At 46.8% G+C, this 17,777-nt stretch overlaps 1 protein-coding gene across 1 annotated transcript in view; it reads right to left on the bottom strand.

Moving 5' to 3' along the window:
- LOC308515582 (CUB and sushi domain-containing protein 2-like) overlaps positions 1-17,777 on the bottom strand; it is a gene marked incomplete at its 5' end in the record, with an annotated part of 92,296 nt that overhangs the window by 55,679 nt on the left and 18,840 nt on the right. The window contains 7 exons of the mRNA XM_081086092.1: positions 4,254-4,442; positions 6,973-7,119; positions 9,540-9,728; positions 10,720-10,833; positions 11,283-11,396; positions 14,860-15,005; positions 16,211-16,388. Coding sequence (XP_080942218.1) covers positions 4,254-4,442; positions 6,973-7,119; positions 9,540-9,728; positions 10,720-10,833; positions 11,283-11,396; positions 14,860-15,005; positions 16,211-16,388 — 1,077 coding nt within the window. The remainder of the gene's footprint in view (positions 1-4,253; positions 4,443-6,972; positions 7,120-9,539; positions 9,729-10,719; positions 10,834-11,282; positions 11,397-14,859; positions 15,006-16,210; positions 16,389-17,777) is intronic.

Below are 17,777 nucleotides of genomic sequence, written 5' to 3'. Positions count from 1 at the left end.
TTTTTTTTTTTTTAGGGAGAGTGAAAGGGATGGGGAGAAACACACAGAGAGAAACATCAATGTGAGAGAGACACATTGATTGGTTGCCTCCTGAATGTACCTCAACTGGGGCTGAGGATTGAGCCTGCAACCAAGGTACATGCCCTTGACCAGAATCAAACCCGGGACCCTTCAGTCCAAGGGCCCACGCTCTATCCAATGAGTCAAACCGGCTAGGGTGGAAAATCTTCGTAGCAACAAAAAAATTATGAGGATCACCAGCAGAGGAGAGTTCAAAAAGAATTTCGGAAGACAAAGTGCAGCTATAAGTGTTCTGCTGGATGAAATGGTGCCAAGACTCTGTAGACCAAACTGAGTACATGGGAGGGAGCTATGGGGTGAGACGGGTTCTCTGTCCCTTCTGCCTGCTCATCTCTGCAGCATACGCAGCTCAACTTCCTGTTCATAGGGGAGACCTGGTGGGTGAAGATATCTATATGTATTAATAACAAAGGTAGCTCACATCTGCTGCCTGAAAAAAAAATCAACCTAGCTTTTACTTTAAAATATGGACAAGCAAGGCTCACTATACATATGAAGAAAAACAGCAGCACAAAACACATAAATATAAGATTGAAAACAGGGGAAAATGTCTCCCTGAGGAGGCAGAGCTAACTCAGGAAATTGAAGATATATAATCTTTAAGCTCTGGCTAGTGTATCTTGAGAAAATCAAGATGACATACTATATTTGTTACACGAGAACAGAGTGCTTTGGGAAAAAAAAAGAACAAGAAAGAGGTCTTTTATTTTAAAAGATATGATAACCAAAATAAGCATTCAATAGAAGCGTTGGAGATTAAAATGAAAGGGAATTTCTGAGACTACAGACCAAAAAGACAAAAACTAAAAATGATTAGAAAAGGCCGAAAGCACAGAGGACCAATCCAGGAGATGCAACATCTAATGGGCAGAGTTCCAGAGAGAGCAGGGCAGGCGGAGGGGATGGGATTATCACAGGTGGAAATTCCCCGGAGCTGAAGAGACACACCAGTCTCCAGAATGAAAGGGAGCCAAAGGGATGCAAACAGAACCTTCTAAGGTTCACTGTCATGGAATTTCAGAAGACCAAAGACGGAGAAATTCATATATATATATATATATATATATATATATATATATATATAGAGAGAGAGAGAGAGAGAGAGAGAGAGAGAGAGAGAGAGAGAGAGAAAACATCCCTGTGAAGGAATGAGAATCAGCTCATCATCAGACTTCCCATCAGCAACAATGGATGTCCAAAGATAACAGAACAATACCTTTAAATTTCTGAAGGAAATTATTTTAACATATAATTTTACCCAGTCAACATACCTAGCATGTGTGAGGGTAAACATAATGATATTTTCAGATATTTAAAGACTTATAACATTGATCTCTCATGAACCTTTTCAGAGGAATTTCCTTAAGGCTATATACTCCATCAAAAAGAGCATAAAAACCAATGAAGGGCAAGATGTGAGATATAAACAATGATACAGCTGACTCAGGAGTATGAAGAAGAAATCTCAAGATGACAGCCGGGCATGGCCAAGATCACTGTTTTATAAGGAGCAGGGGCAACACGATGTTTATGGGAGAAACATACATTACTTAGGCAAGAGTAGCCTGTGTGGTCTTTGAAAGAAATGAACACTTACAAGCCCTGCTTGCCCCTTGACAGTTCAGGAGCTCTTACAGATGTGATACTAATCAGGGTGCCCACTACTGTCCCTCATCCACCCCTACTTCTGCACCTAGGCTAGAGCTGAGGCCGCCTTCCCTCAGAGTCGGACGAAGCTCGAGCAGAAGTAAATCCCATTCACACTGGCTAACAATGATGCCGATGCTACTAGAATTTCTAGAACCAAGAAGAGGAATAGGGCAAGGACTCCATTATGGTAATAAAATGGAGAACGATGGACTGTCCAGAGGGAGTGGGGTTAAAATACCAAGACAGGAATGATTCAAAGATTCGATGTGGACAAAGACTGGACAAAAGAGGAGGGTCAGGAATGGAGGGAATGAGGAAGTAAGGGAGCATTTGAATATGATGATCTTTCAATGCCTGAACAGCAAGCCGAGCCCCTTCAATGGTACCGGGTTAGCGAAACTGTCATATCTTTTCAACCGACTGCTTTGTTTCCTGGAGCCTTTCGGGAAGAAACACTTAGAGTCCCACTGCCTTGTTGCATGGGGCGTCAATCTGGAGGCAGCGAGTGAAGGCAGCGGGCAGCAGCCACTTCCCTCTGCCCCGGCCTGCCTTTCTCCTGTGGATAACCAAGAAGACAAAAGGTAACTTCTGAGCGACTAAAAGCCTGTTTCCTGATCGGGAGAGAATATGTTGTGAGAGAAAGGGCTGGGGAGGGGAGAGAAAACATTAGGCAACATTGACTCTTTAAATGGGATTAGTTGTTGGTGGAGAAGTCCTGGTCTGGAAGCAGCAATGGCGAACGGGAAGAACGCCCTGGGCTATGCGGACATGGATGCTGACACGCACCTCTGGAAAGGGACACAGCATCCCTGTTCTCAGAGGAGAGCCACGGTCTCTGTGGAGGGAGGAAGTGAACAGAGCCCTCTGGGAAGGGACCAAGGGTGTATGCTTGTTGGCCATGGAGCCAGGAGTCCAGAGAGCACCGAGGGAATGGCTGGGAGGGAGGGCGGCAAAGGGAAGCCTGGGTCGGGATGGGGAGAAGCGCAGAGCATAATGAGGATGAGTGGACAGAGCCTAGAGGGGCTTAATTCGGGGAAGTGACAAAAGATAAAAGACATGAGAGACAAGGTCAGTTTCAATAAAAGCTGTGGGAAAAGATGATGCCCGATACAGTTAGAAACGGAAGACCAAAGCCAAGTGCCATTTGCCACTTGTGGACAGTCAATTCTCCGTGACCTTTGCTTAGGGCATCAAACAGAATTCTAATGACACACTGTTTCGGGTCTTTGAGAAGGCCCGGGCCCAGGCAGAAGGCGGAGAGGGTCAGAGATGAGATATCATTAAACAGTGTGGCCCACGCTGGGGACCAAAGAACAAGAACATAAAACATCACTGTGATTTCCTGTGTTTGCCTCTATCACTGGCAAGGGTCTTTTCTGTTTTTAATGTGGTACATAATGATGAGAATGTAGGAGAAAAGACAACTTTCAGGAGGGCAATAAGTATCAACAGCTGTAGATTTTGCATAGGTTATGATTTAACAATCTCATTTTGGGGAATTCATTTTAAGAAATAAATGTGGATGTTCATAACAATGGAATTATAAAAATTTTAATAGCAGCACTTACAGTTGCAAAAAAAAAAATAGAAATTCAAATGGCCAACAATAAAAGACTTGAATAAATGTCAGTTTTCCCACAATGCTATGCAACCACTGAGAATAATGATGAGGAAGTGTATTTGAATATATGATAGATGTTAATATCAAGAGTTTTGGATATTGATGGTGCCATTTCTGTAAACAGTGTATAAAAGACGAAAAGAAACGTGTTCCATGTTAACAGTGGTGATCTCAATTGGTGGGACTATAGGTCATTTTCACTTTTTTCTTTGGTATTATCTATAGGTGTTTTTTTTTTTCCAGATTACTAGTCTGAATGTATATTACTTTAAGGAAAAATAATCCCATAAATTATCAAAGGCAACACATGCAAACTGCCTGGTGCACATCGCAGGCCTGATGGCTGGTGGTTGAGAATGGTGATGGACACTGTTCCACCCTGTTTTCCTCCCTCCTCTCCTCTCCGACCTGGTGCTTCGGCCAGCCCCAACTGGTTCCCCTGCCTTGTTCTCTCAGTTCTGCGCTTTGACAAATGCTCTTGCTGTTGGCTAGCATGTTTTCCTTGCCAATGCCTGGGCCCAACCTGCTTGCTCTCTGAGCCCGAGCCCAAGCGTGCTTCTTCTGGAGGCCTCCCTAGCTGTCCAGGAGGAGGTAGGTCCCTTCTCACCTCTGGCTCTTCAACGTGGCTTCTACTCCTGACACAGCCCTTCCTTCCTCGGTCACTTTGCATCTATGTGGCTAATCCCATCTCCCTCTTGCTCTGAAGACACTGAGATTGTGCTTTATGCATATGCATACCCCCCAGGGCTAAAGATATTGTGGATCTTCAATCTATGGTTCCTGAGAGGATGAATTAATTACCAATGAGGAAGCCTGCATGTGGATATGATTGGACCTGGGACAAACCCAAGATGTGAGTAGGATCAGAGACACCTGTTATCCCTTCCCACCTGCTTCTCACCTTGACAGAGAGGAATGGCCTCACTCCACAGGTGGTAGCCCTGGGGATGCCTGGTACAAATGGCCATGCTGTGTCCCACCAAGCGGTAGCCGGCATTGCAGCCAAAGTGGACGGAGCCTCCGGGCTGGGTGCTGGTCTGGCCCAGGAGGAAGCCGTGGAGTGGAGCCCTGGGCAGGCTGCAGTAGGGCGCTGAACAAGAGGAGGAGGTCAGGGGACCACGCACAGGTGGGAAGACAGACAGACATGTTCCTTCCTACTCACCGTCCCCATTCTTCCCCCATTTCCCTGTCTTCCCCATGGCCAAGTCCACTGCTATCTGAGTGGTCTTGAGTGGCTGATACTGAAAAATGGCCAAACAGTTAAAGGAAAGGAAAGGGAAGGGGAGGGGAGGGGAGGGGAGGGGAGAGAAGGGGAGGGGAGGGGAGAGAAGGGGAGGGGAGGGGAGGGAAGGGAAGGGAAGGGAAGGCAAGGGAAGGGAAGGGAAAGGAAGGGGAGAAAACATGAAGCATTGGGTACCCTTCTCGGCCTTAGCTGTGCAGCTAAGTTCAGGCTCTCGAATCCCATCAACTCCCAGAGACACAGAAACAGAACCAATGGAGTCAGTCGGGTCTGACTCGGACACACTCCCGAAGCTCATTCATCTCCAGTCTCCTCGCCTGCCTACTGGGATGGGTCATGTTTACCCATAGGTTTTGGGGCATTTAGAGAGGATTGTGTTTGTAAAAGCCGCCAGCTCAGTGCTCAATAACTGGTCCTCCTCCTTTGTTCCGTCCTGGAGGGCGAGGGAGAGGGAGCTGGGGCAGTCAGCATACAGAACCCACAGTCCCGATCCCCTCAATGTGTGGCTCTAAGTTACTTCATTCACTAAGTCAACAAATGGGTCTGGAGTGTCCATTATGTGCCTAGTGCTGTTCTAAGTGCTGGGAACACAAGTGAGAAACAGACAAAAATCCCAGCCGCAGAGAACTTGCAATCAAAGACCCTGCTGAGGGGTCCTCAGAGAAGTAAGTGCCCCTTGTTGCTCTGAGAGTCCCTGGCTGGGTCTCCCAGGGGGGCATGGGCTAAGGGGGAATGAGCGTGTCAGGCCCTTACTACCGTCCTCCCATGGTGAGGTCCTCGTGCCCCTCTGCTGGCGAATGTGTCTTAAATGCCCTCCTTCCACGCCAGACGTGCTTCCCTCTCCCGCTCTGCCGCCTGCGTCCTGTGTATATCATATTTACGTGTCTACCTCAGTCAAGAACAAGGCTCTCAGTTATACAATAGACTTAATCACAGTGATAGAGGCATTTGAAATTACACAAGTCTACTGTATTTTAATTAAGTGCTAATTGCTTCACCGTGTGATTAATTCATTTTGTACTTGGCGTATGTATTGTAATTACAACTGACTCATTACCTCCAAACATGTGGTTAGTCTTTAAAGACATCATGGAAAGGGCAACTCCTTAATGGCTTTCAGTTCCTAGTTTAGCAACCAGCATAATGAACTGCTACTCAATGGCTATGTTTCCCTTTTGCGTGAGCAGCTGCTAGGAACTCAGCCTGAATCTTCCTGAGGGGGACCTTCAGGTTTCTTTGTGTCCTGAGGCAACTGAGGCCTGGAGAGGTTAAGTGATGTGTCGAATAGTCACTCAGCTGGTTCGTGACAGTGTTCGTGGGGCCACCCTCTTGCATACATGGGGGGAAGGAAGTTTGGGTCAACTTCGCAGAGGAGATGGGCTCAGACAGTAAAAGCCCTTCCCCTCCCAGCTCCCCTTGGCTTCATCTGTCTTGCTGGTCCCTGAAGCCATACCCCAGGGTCCTTTAAGACTGTCAGTGGCCCACTAAGCTTGGGCTTGTCTTCTAAGTAGGTAGCCCAAGAGAAGAGATGGACTAAGACAAGTGGTAACTCAAGCGGGCTGTAATCTGACATCCTTTCTAACCAATATCCTTTTAGAATTTGTCCAACATGTATTTGGAATACAGGCCACATGCAGGCAGGGGAAGCGTGCGGAGAGGACCTGGTGCCTGGTGGGACTCCCAGGTCTTAAGTAATTTGTCTCTGCCTCCAAGTCTACAGAACCCAGTTCGCTGGACCCACTCCCCTTCAGAATGGGGAGCAAGCAGCTTATCAGGTCTTCTTTCCAACTGCAGACAGTGATCCCCACCATGGGGTTCAGACAGATTCAGTGTTCTCCATCTCCTTACATCTCAGGGATGTTTCTATGCTCCCTGCAGATGGCTGCCCAGTCGGCCACCTGACTGCATGGCCTTCGCTCTCACTCTGCCTAGAAGACATGGCTTGCAGAGCAGAAAGAGGTCCCTGGACTGAAAATACAGCTCATCTCTGGGCTGCCTGTCTACCATTTGCCAGCTGGAGACCCATGTCTTAGGGTTTTTCAGTTTTAAAGAAATTTCATTAGCATTTCAACAGGGGTAGGGCTGTAATCACCTTTCAGCATTATTAGATCAGACACACGGAATAAGCTTCTCCACAGTCACAGGCTGGCAGGGCCAGCAGATGAGAGGGAAGGGAAAGGAGCAGAAAAGGGGAGGTGGGGAAATGCCAGGGCACTTGTGCAGCCACAGTAAGAGAGACTTCGAGGAGAAGACCGCCTATCCCGTGGAGGAGCTCTGTCACTGCTGAAGGTACGGCCTATGGCTTATGTGGGTGTTTGTGTGAGAAACTTAAGGGCTCATGGCCTTTGGCCATTCTCGCGAGTCCTTACATTTCACTCACCTGAGTACCGAATCTTAAAGCCCTTCCGGTTGTAGGCATGGTCAGATGACCAGCGCAGGTACACAGAGTTGCTTGTGCTGGTGACCATCAGGGGAGCTGAGTAATTCCCACTGAGAGCTTTCAGCAGAGGACTCTGTCCTGAGGGACCTGGGGTGAGAGCACAGGACACGGGATTTCAGACTGACAGCCATCAAAGGTACTAGAGCTGCTCCCTTACACGTCACCACTTCCGACTTCTCCCTCCTCAGAAGAAGGCGTGAAGGCTCGGAGCGGCTGGGTAACTTGGTCAGAGTCAGCATCTCATTTGTTCTCCCACTCCTCTCTGCATCCAGGTCTTGCTCTAGGTGCCCTTCCTCCTGAGCCCTTCCTCCAGGGAGCCACTGCCAGTCCACAGCAGTTGGCAGTTCAGATAAAGCTATTTGCCACCCTGGAACTTGCCCAAGGTCAAGCCGCTGGTTCGTGGAAGAGCTGGTTTTCCCCTGGGAACTCCTTCCACCGCACCACCCCACTTCTCTTGTGCGAACTAAAAATAGCTCGGTGCCTCCCATAGAGAAAGGATATTTACGGATGAATGTATGAGTATGAGAGGAAACATCAGGTCTCCATGCCACAAGTAACACGGTTCCCCACCTTCTTTTCCCAGACTCTCCCAAAAAGGCCTCCCTCTTCCTTTTTCCTCCCTCATGCCTGGGAGTGCATCCTGAGGCGCTGGCTCCAGGAGGCAGAATATAAAGCTGGAGATTCCCATGCCCTGCATTTGTCACCCTGGAAAGAGCCCTGAGTGATGGTTCTAACATGCTGCTGAGACAGCCCTTGGAAGCTTGGCGAAAGTCATGGGCCACATTAAACAAAACTGAGCCATCAGAACTGCGGGGACAGCCCATGAAGAAGAGGTCAAAAGGCTCAGAGAATGGCATGCCAGGACATTGCAGATCTATGTCGGACCAGAACACCCAACAGCTGCCCACGTTCTCAGGACCTGGAGGACGAGCCAAGTCCTAAAGCCAGAAGGAACGCACGGTGAGGGTGAGCACCAGCATCATCGACACCTGAGTAAGGACAGTCCTCTGTAGGCCACAACTGATGGGAGGAGATGTGTCACAGCACCTGGCTTCCCGTGATTACTGATGGGATGACAAGAGTCTAGAATACAGAGGCCACTTAATAGGAAGCACTTAACAGTCAGAAGAAGCAAGGTTGGAACAATTGCCAAAGGACAGCAAGGGTTGGAATGGCAGTCGGAGGGCCTGACCTGCGGGATCTATGAAGATGGCTCTCAGGACATGGAAGATGGATGGGTGGCTGACATAAGTGAATATATGAACAAAACAGATCATGAATATATGATCAAAAGGGCGAGGAAAGCTAAGCCCAGTGGAAAGTTATAATCTCCCAACTTGGAGACGTGTGCCAGGTTTTACTTCTTGCTACAGAACACTCTGGCTGAAGAAGAGGCTGGGTGCCCATAAAAAAGGATTCTATAAAACAACATCAGTTGTATATAGTAGTAATTTTCTCAGTTCTTCCTCCCAAAAGACTTATCACTATTTACTCATATAACTGAATATTGGAGAAAAGAGAATGTCAAGATAGTTCGAAGATTTTTGGATACACAGTATCTGGGGACTCAAAGCACCACCATGGCTCCTCTGTTAGAGCAGGGGAGTCTGAGGTGGGGATGGTTATAAATGGCTGAAGGTCTCATAGTACAAACCTAACCACGTAGAAGCCTCCATTGCAGCAGCTATGCCAGATGTAATCTACTCTTTGTTAGAACAGATTAACATCGCCTTGGTTACATGACATGTAGTTATTGATCTAGCAAAGCATTCCTTTTAACACCCATCAGAAAGAAGGACCATAGGCAATTCGCATCCATGTGCAACAGACAAGTGTATACACTCATGGTCTTGCCTCAGAGTTATGTTAATTCTCCTGCTCGCTGGCATAATGCAGCATGAAGAGATGTGGACCATCTGGGCATCCTGCAGAATAGAACACATTGGTGCTCTATATTGATGACATTGTATTAATTGGATCTGATGAGCCAGAAGGGACAATTAGTGCAGCTGTCTTTGCAAGACACATACACTCTAGAGGGTAAGAGATAAATCCTACAAAGTTTCAGGTAAAATTTTTAGGGTCCAGAGGAATGGGGTATGTTGAGACATTTACTCCAAATTAAAAAGCAAGTTATTGCACCTTTTCCTTCCCACCACCAAGAAAGAAGCAAGATGGTCGGTAGACTCCTTTGGGTGTTTGAGGGTAGCATAGTCTTCCCTGGGGGGTACTGCTATGACCCATTCATTGGTTGACATTTAAGATGCTAGCTTTGAGTGAGGGCTAGACTGAGAAAGAGTTCAGCAGCAGGTCCAGGCTGCAGTATAAGCAGCCCTGCTGCTTGGGCCACACAACCCATCGGCTTCCAAGGTACTGGGGTTCCTGTGGTAGAGAAGACATTATGTGGGGCCCGTGGAAAGCTCTAATTGGGAGGATGCAGTATAGACATCTAGGGTTCCAAAGCAAGCTGTCATCTGAAGTGGGGCATGAGGAAGTATTTGACTTACCATCAAAAATCTCAAACTCATCATACTGCTTCTCACTGAGAAAGTACTCCACGGTGACGGAGATGTTATAGTCGGGCTCCACTCTCACCAGCCAGGAGCAGGTCTGGAACTGAGGGTAGCTTCCAGGGTAGCTCTGACTCAGGATCACACCTGTGGAGTCTGTCAGAAGCTCATTCGCTGGGCAGTGCACTTGGAGAAAGAAAGAGAAATACCAGGTACATGAGACGGAGGAGGAACTAGACCAACACGTGTGCTTTTCCCTGGTGCAAAGGCAACCATTGGAGAGCCGGTATCTGAGCACATTCAAACGAGACCCCAGCACCCGTCATTATACCGCTGATTCTAAGGGGTGACCTCAGATTCTGTGTCCCTGTTACCATGTTGCTGAGATGCAGGCCTGGCCAGTTGGAGCAAACCAAAGAGGTTCTGGAACAGAATGAAGGCTAAAGTTCACTTTCATTGGGGGCCGGCTGCTTTGGTGGTGGGTGGGGCAGCTCAACTGAAATAAAGTCCTAATTCTCGGGCAGATGGCTGCTTTCCTCCTCACTAGTGATCCGCACTGCATTTGCCCTCCTCTTGCTTCCTGAGAGGTAGGGGAGGAGTGACTTGCTTCTCCATAGGCTACCACATACTTGTTGGTAGTAACAGTACTAAGAACAGAAGTCGTACTAGTAATTATAATAATAGTCAATACTGAGTGGTTACTATGTGCAAGTGAGTAGAGAGCATTATTTTTGGTCTTAGTTGGGATAAATTAGTGAAGTGAATTCATCTTTTGCAAAGGCCTCACACTGGAGTCAAGACAAATATGGGCTCTCATTTTCCTAATTCAGCACAGGGCCTTGAGCATATCTTCACTCCAGTAGGGCAAGGTTGGTGTGTGAACACACCCCTGCCCAAGAACTTCCTCCTTCCACTGATCACTGTGACATTTCCAGTGAATGCCAGTTAGATAAAAAGAAGAGAGACATCAATGTGGCCATATGGCCAATTCCTTGCCCTGGACCTAGGAGCAGGGTAGAGAAACTATCTAGAACAATCACTCACTCATTCACTCATCCAAACAAACATTTGCTATGCGGCCTCTTCCTTCCTGGGCAGGGACTACAGAGAGGAGTAGCACCAGGGCTGCACTCTGGACGAACTCCAGACCCATAAGGGCATGGCTCAGTGCAGTTACCTTCACATATTGGGGGTGGGCCTTCAAACTGCAGGTAAGTTCCAAGTTTGCAGGTCAGGATTTCATTCCCCACCAAGGTAAAGCCAGGGAGGCACCTGTAGCGTACGATGTCACCTGGCCAAAGAGAGAGTAACGTGAGGATTCCCCAGAGAGGTGAGGGCTGATCAGCAACCCTTAGTACCTCAAACCCACTTCCAGGCAAGACTATCAGTGGTGAGTTGTGTTCTGCTCAGGCTCAAAGAACTAGCTCAACTCCAATCAAATGACCCAGACAACTGCTGCTCCCCTCTCACAGCCCAGCCTTGCTGAGCCTAAGAATGTTTCAACATCCCAAGAACTTTTTATAGTGTTTTGCATGGATTTATTTCCCAAAAACATACTGATTTAAATAACAGTAAAAAACAGCTTTCCTAGCTTCTCTGCCCAGGTGTGGCTAAAAGCAAGAGTGAGAATATTTGATGCAAACTCAGTTGATGGAATACCAACCCTCCTGCACTGGGCCTACTGTTTCTCTCCAAGGACAGGAGGAGAGATGAGCCCCGCTGGCCAGCCCCCACCTCTACCTGGCCCCTCCTCGATGGTGTGGGAGGTGGTACCTATGTTGAATTCTTCATTCTCTGTGACGACTTCAGCATTGGGGAGGATGGTGGGAGGAGGGCATTTGGTGAGTGGATAAGCTGAAAAGACAAAGCAGACAAGTCCGTGTAAGAACATAGTTTGGGGGGCACGTAGCCATTCAATACTTCTTTCCCACTCCTCATTCCCATACACAGCAGATATTAATGAGTATATATCTGTACACGGCGCAAATTTAACCAAGCACTCTTTTGCTTATCTGCTGTTAAGATTAATAATCAAGGAGAGAGAATCTAGGAGGACAGTGACAGTCACTAGCACTGAAGAGAAGGAGGAGAAGCAATGATTGAGCGCCAACCATATGTCAGGCACTTTCACACGCTGACACCTTTAGTTCTCATAATAGCTGTTCCCACTTCGAGGTGTTCTTACTCTACTCTGAGTAAGCTGAGATTCAGAGGGTTCAGATCCTCCTCCAAGGTTACCCAGGACGTAGGTGGCACAGGTAGGATTTGAATCCAAGTCTGGCTGCTCCCAAACCCTCTATTCTTTCCACTACTCAAGATCTAAATACTGTGTGTGGTTTATGTGAGTGCCCATCGAAATCAGCTTGTTTACCTTGACCTTTGCCTAAACACTTCTGGCTTCATGGAGTTTCTAAACTGGAAACCATCCCTCTGAGCAGAGACTGGATTATGTGTGAGGCAAAGTTCGGTGTGTGCTCATAACTCATTTTTCATTCATTACCTGGCACAGGGCTAGGTGCTATGTAAATGTTAGCTGTTGCCGCCGCTGCTACTGTTATTATTTCCAAAGTCACCCCAACCCCTATATTTCTTAAAAATAGTATTCTTTTAAAAAAAAATTACCAATGTAATACACTGTCATTAAAGAAAATATGAGATTTTCTGTGAAAACAGTAGGAGGAAAATTAAATTCATCCATTGCCCTCACAGAGATAACCACGTTAATCCTTTACTGTGAGTTCTCAGAGTGTTTATTCTCTGTGGATATGAATATTTTCTCTTATAAAATTTGCATCGTGGTATGTACTTTGTGCTGATCTTTGTGTGCATGTATAATTCAAGAACTCCCCATGTAATTAAATCTCTTAAAAAACATGATTGAAATGATTGCACAGTATTTAATTATACAGCCTAGTAGAATTTATTTAACAGATACTCTATTGTTAACCATTTAGGTTTATAAAATTTTGCCATTTAAAATAAAGCTGTGATAAGCATCCTTCTATACGTGCATCTTTTATTAATTTTTTATTTTTTTGGACTAAGAGTGATTAAATTTTATGACCTTTATAAAGTAGAGGCATCTCCTATTAAATGTCAATAATGCATTCCTAGAAACCAGATGTTCCATGCAAAGGTGCTAAGCGCCTACTTTCCATTACTTTAATGGGAAAAAATTATAATGCTTAACTCCAAATCCAAAAAAGTATTTAAAACTAAAAAAAAATAAGCATATATATGCAACAGGCCATGTGCTAGAAGTTAAATTCTTTATTTTTCCTTTAAAATATTTTTATTGATTTTAGAGAGAGAGGAAGGGAGAGGAAAAGAAAGAAACAGAGGTGTGAGAGCGAAACATCCATTAGCTGCCTCCTGCAAGGGCCTACAACTGCAACACGGGCTCGTGCCCTGACGGGTAATTGAAGCAGCCCCTTTCAGCGCACAGGATGACACCCGACCAACTGAGCCACACCGGCCGGGGCTAGAAGCTGAATTCTGAAAACATCACTTCGTGGTCACCCAATGATTAATGCAGTTGTGACACAATAGTGATTACATGCATTGCAACATATACACTTTGCAAATCCTCCACAAGCATTCAGTGCCTCATGGGAACATTCTCGGCTTGAGACATTGTAAAACCCTAGGCAGGACAAAGGGTTAAATATGAACGACACCATGGGAATGTACCCAGCACAGCACTGGGTGGTGCAGCACCACAGTGAGCATAGACGGCGATAACTCTCAGAGCCCCAGTAGCGGGGAAGCACATCTCAAATCAGCCGTGGGCAAACTACTGCCCGCGGGCCGGATCCAGCCCGTGGGCCGGATCCAGCCCGTTTGGCTGTTCTATCCGGCCCGCGAAGCCAAAAGAGCGGAGGGTTCTCTTGCTTTCCCCTCCGCTCCTTCACCAGCAGCAGTGTTAACATGTATTAGTTCACACAAACACTCCATCCATGCTTTTGTTCCGGCCCTCCGGTCCAGTTTAAGAACCCATTGTGGACCTCGATTCAAAAAGTTTGCCCACCCTTGTCCCAAATGCTCACATGGGATTGTGACATTTTACCAGTTTTAAGTGGAATGTAGCTTAAGACTTCTCTCGCGGTACAATTTTTTAAAAACTATCATATTATGTTTTGAGGATTTAACTTTAATTTTTTTCTACAGTCATGCCTGCTGAAATGTGTCGTATTGAGAGCCACATAAGCTTTATGAAGTGTGGGTATTGAAACCAAGAGACACTCTTGGGGTAACCAAGCAGGGTTAACCTGGATTTAACAGAAACCAGGGAGGACCATGACTGCATCTGATGCATGCTTCCATTTTTCTCTCTAGGAAACCTGCTTCAACAGATACAGTCAACAGAGCATCAGTGTCTCCCACACGGGGAGCTATCATTCTTCTTCCATCCTATTCATTTAATGATATTCTGTTGAGGGCTCACCCTTGGTCAGACAGATCCTGCGTCAGCTGTTGAGGATGCACAAGTAAACACACACAGGCCTTGTCCTCACAAAATGTAGGGCCCTTTGGGGAAATAGTCATTAATCTTAATATTTGCCAACTTGATAAACGACAGAAAGCATAGCATTTCTTTTCTTTTAGTTGGCGTTTGATAACTAGTTAGGTTAAACATTTTTTATATATCAATAGATTATTTGCATTTCTCCTTTTAACTCTCTATTCATGGCCTTTGCCCCTACTTTTCTTAAAAATTTGAAGAACCCTATGTATTTTTAAGATTGACTTTTGCCTGTTAAATGCATTTTCCCAATTTATCATTTCCTTGTTTATTTATGGTGCTCTTTTGATTTGTAGAAATATTAAATTTTTATTTAGCCAATTCTTAATGTTTTCTTTTATAGTTTTAGTAAGATTTGATAGCTTTCACTCTCAGCCTCATTTATGCACAATATTTCCTATGAAGTCCAGAGGCCCTGGATTCCTTTGGAGTGGGACAACCTCTAGAAGATGCTAAGGGACAAGCTGGGGCACAGATAGGTGGACAGCCAGCCAGTGAGTTGAGATGAGCAAGTGGGATAAGACGCCTCACTCTGTTGCCTCTAAGCTTGAACTTGGCACCAAGGATCAACGTCATGTGCCTCTCTGCCCTAACAGTATGGAGGAGGAGGAAAACTTACATTCATGGAGCCCTGTGCTAGGAGATTTCACTCAGGCTAACACATTTCTTTCTTATAACTTTGTGGACACTGAGGCTAAGAAGCTATGCCAGTCATTCAAAGTCACATGACTAGGAATGATGGAGCCTCGACTTGAGAGCCTGGCCCTTCCCACCAGGCCAGGCTTCCATACTGACCGGAGAAGGCTATGGCGAAGATCCCACCCGTGGCCGCATCACGGTGGAACTTGAGCAGGACCTGGTTGGTTGAGCTATGCACCGCTTTCTTGGCCAAGCTCCTGGTGAAAACTCCGAGCTGCGGAGCTGTCTGCTGTGGCCCATCCCTGCAGGAGGAAAGAAGGTCCTGGCATGTCACGAGTCACTATGACTGCCTACCCTACCTGGGGCCACAGGAGCCTTAAGAGAGACCCGGAACAGGCAGCTGTGACTTTTCTTGCACTCAGCACTGTCTTTTCCCAGTGTCCTGAGCACCTCTCATCCAAGAAGCAGGAGCCCTGGAGCCAGGCTGCGGGTTGTAGCACAGGTTCTCTCAGTCCCAGGCAGCACTGGAACAGGGGTACGAAAGGTGTGCAGGAGGCTCGTGCTGCGGCCTGTGCTGCCCCATTTCCTTGTCCCCCAGCAAAGAGACCCCTAGCAGGACTCCCTGTCACCTTTCTAGGCAAAGGACATCTTCCCTGGAGACTTGCCTAGCCCCTCCCATCTGTTCTTAGCCATTGCCTGGGATTCACCTGGAGATTAATCCAGGGCAGTTCTGGTTACAGTTCTCTTTCCCGGGGAATTTGGGACAGAGCATCCCACTACCCATATTGATTCTCAGAATGGCAGTGACCTTCAAACCAGCAGGAATTTTAGAATTATATCTTTGCTCCCAAATCAAGGGTTTGGAAAAAACTGTCTAGGAAACTGCACTTAGCAACTAATAATTCATATTCCTATTTTTAAAATTAACTTGAGATATTCTAACTATATACATCAAAGCTGAGCTGTTCAATTTGGTAGCCACTGGGCCACACATGGCGATTTATATTTCAATTAATTAAAATTAAATAAAGTTTAAACGTCAGCTCCTCAGTTACTCTAGTCACATTCAATAGCCATGTGTACCAGAAAGTTCTGTTGGACAGTGTTGGCTCAGCATGAGACTTCACAAAATTCCACCCAAAGCTCTTTCATTAGTCTGGGTAGCTTATTTTAGGTAAATTAGAATTTTTGTTCAGATTATGGGAATACTGAGAAAAGTTTCCATGTCTACGCCCACTCCCATTCATACACCCATTGATACTGTTGTGGACCCCTAGCAGGACTCCTGGGGGGAACCACTGCCCGCCCATTACTCTCCCTTCAAGGAGTCATAAGGGCTAACTGAAGATGAGCCGTCCTTCCACTGTGCTTATTTGAAACCCAGGAGGCTGACAGGCATGTAAAGCCATTCAGCTCTTGGTGTGCTGAACACACAGATGGGTAATCCAGCTCAGAGCTCAGCTAATGCCCTTTTCTTATTGGCTGTCAACATGGCAGCTGGCCCTACCAGACGGTGATGAAGTCTCCCGAGGGCTCTGTCTGCAGCAGGCTGAGGTTGAGGTGGATGCCATGACCAATGGGCACGGTGATCAGCCAGACACAGTCCTGGGAGCTGGAGTATGGACTGGGGAAGCCAGGGGAGTACACAGTGCCATTGGAAGAGGTGATGTTCCCACCGCAGGGGACTGCAGAGAGGGAACACGAACACAGGTGAATGCTGGAGATCACCTCCCACCTGAGAATTCAGATGACTTCCTAATGAAGGCCCAGCTCCCAGCAAAAACTGTCCTGTTCAAGGAGATCGGGCGGGATGGGGAGAGGCGATGGGGCTGAGGATGGCTGGGCCTGGCTTCCCTGACCAGTCCCAACACACCACCCCCCCATCGGGCCCCGATCTTCAGTGTAGGTGCTTCTGAGAGTCTGCTCCCACCTCCCGCCTCCTTCTTTCTCTTTCTCATGGATGACAGTTCTCCAGGTGGAAGGGCACACTAAATAAAGCTCTCCCTTCTCCTTCCCTAGAAATGGAAGGCAGATGCAGTACTTCTGCTGAGAAGAGCTAAGAAAAGTATGAAAGAGGAACTTTCTTTTTATTTGCTCTAAGATTCCCAGAGTGGTAATTTTGATCTTGACTTGAATTGAAGATGCTTGTGGTAAGGCTCAGGTTGGGTTCAAATAGGTAAACCATTTATTGACTAGATGACCTCAGATAAGAAGTTTAATCTTTTTCTTTACCTGTAAAATGGGATGAAAAATATGCCCCCTCATAGGATTGTGTGGTGGTAAGGTCAACTGATATATGTCTAGTGTTCAGCCAGTCCCCACATCACAGAGAAGGCATCTGCTACCCAGATATGGTTCTCTCTCCCTACCTTCCTGTTTTCCCAAAGTGACACCCAGTTTTAGACTCACTCTCCCCTAGGATTTTGGTAGGGGGATGACGAGGCCCTGAAGTCTCCATACAGTTCAGATTCAGTCACCAGGGAGGAATAAAAAAGTGATTCTGGGCAGAGAAAACACAGTCCAGTATCATGAGTGTACTAGTATTTGGCTGGCATAGGGCATCAAGCAGACAGGTGGATAGGCCCTATCCCAATGCCTCCCAGCAGAGGACAAGGCCCTGTGAATACTAATGGATCCTGAAAGTGGTGCATGGACACCACTCCTCTTATATGTACTGAACATCCACTAGGTGCCACGCATGGCCTGGGGAGATCAAAGGGAGCCAGGAAGCCATGGCACATGGTTCTATGCCATGGCATACAGAGTCCACTGGCTATAGCCACATATATGGGCCTCTATAGCTTCGGGGGAGCGTGCCATCAGTGTGGGTGCCACAGAGGCATTTAGGGGAGCCCATCATCTGGTCTTATGAGTGTAGGGAAGGATTCCTGGTAGAATTCCTATCTAGACTCACACCGGAAGAACAGAGGGCTCCGCAGGCAAAGCAGGAGAGGAGAGCAATGTTCTCTGAGAAAGGAACAGCATGCCCTGAGAACCACAGGTAAGAGAACAGGCACCTGGGGAAACTGAAAGTATTCCAGCTTAGCTGGAGGGCAATGCCTGTGTGAGCGGAG

Source organism: Myotis nattereri (assembly GCF_964212035.1).
Source record: "Myotis nattereri genome assembly, chromosome: 3".
Taxonomy (NCBI): domain Eukaryota; kingdom Metazoa; phylum Chordata; class Mammalia; order Chiroptera; family Vespertilionidae; genus Myotis; species Myotis nattereri.
Note: the sequence above shows the minus strand (reverse complement) of the source record. Positions and strands in the feature narration are given on the sequence as shown.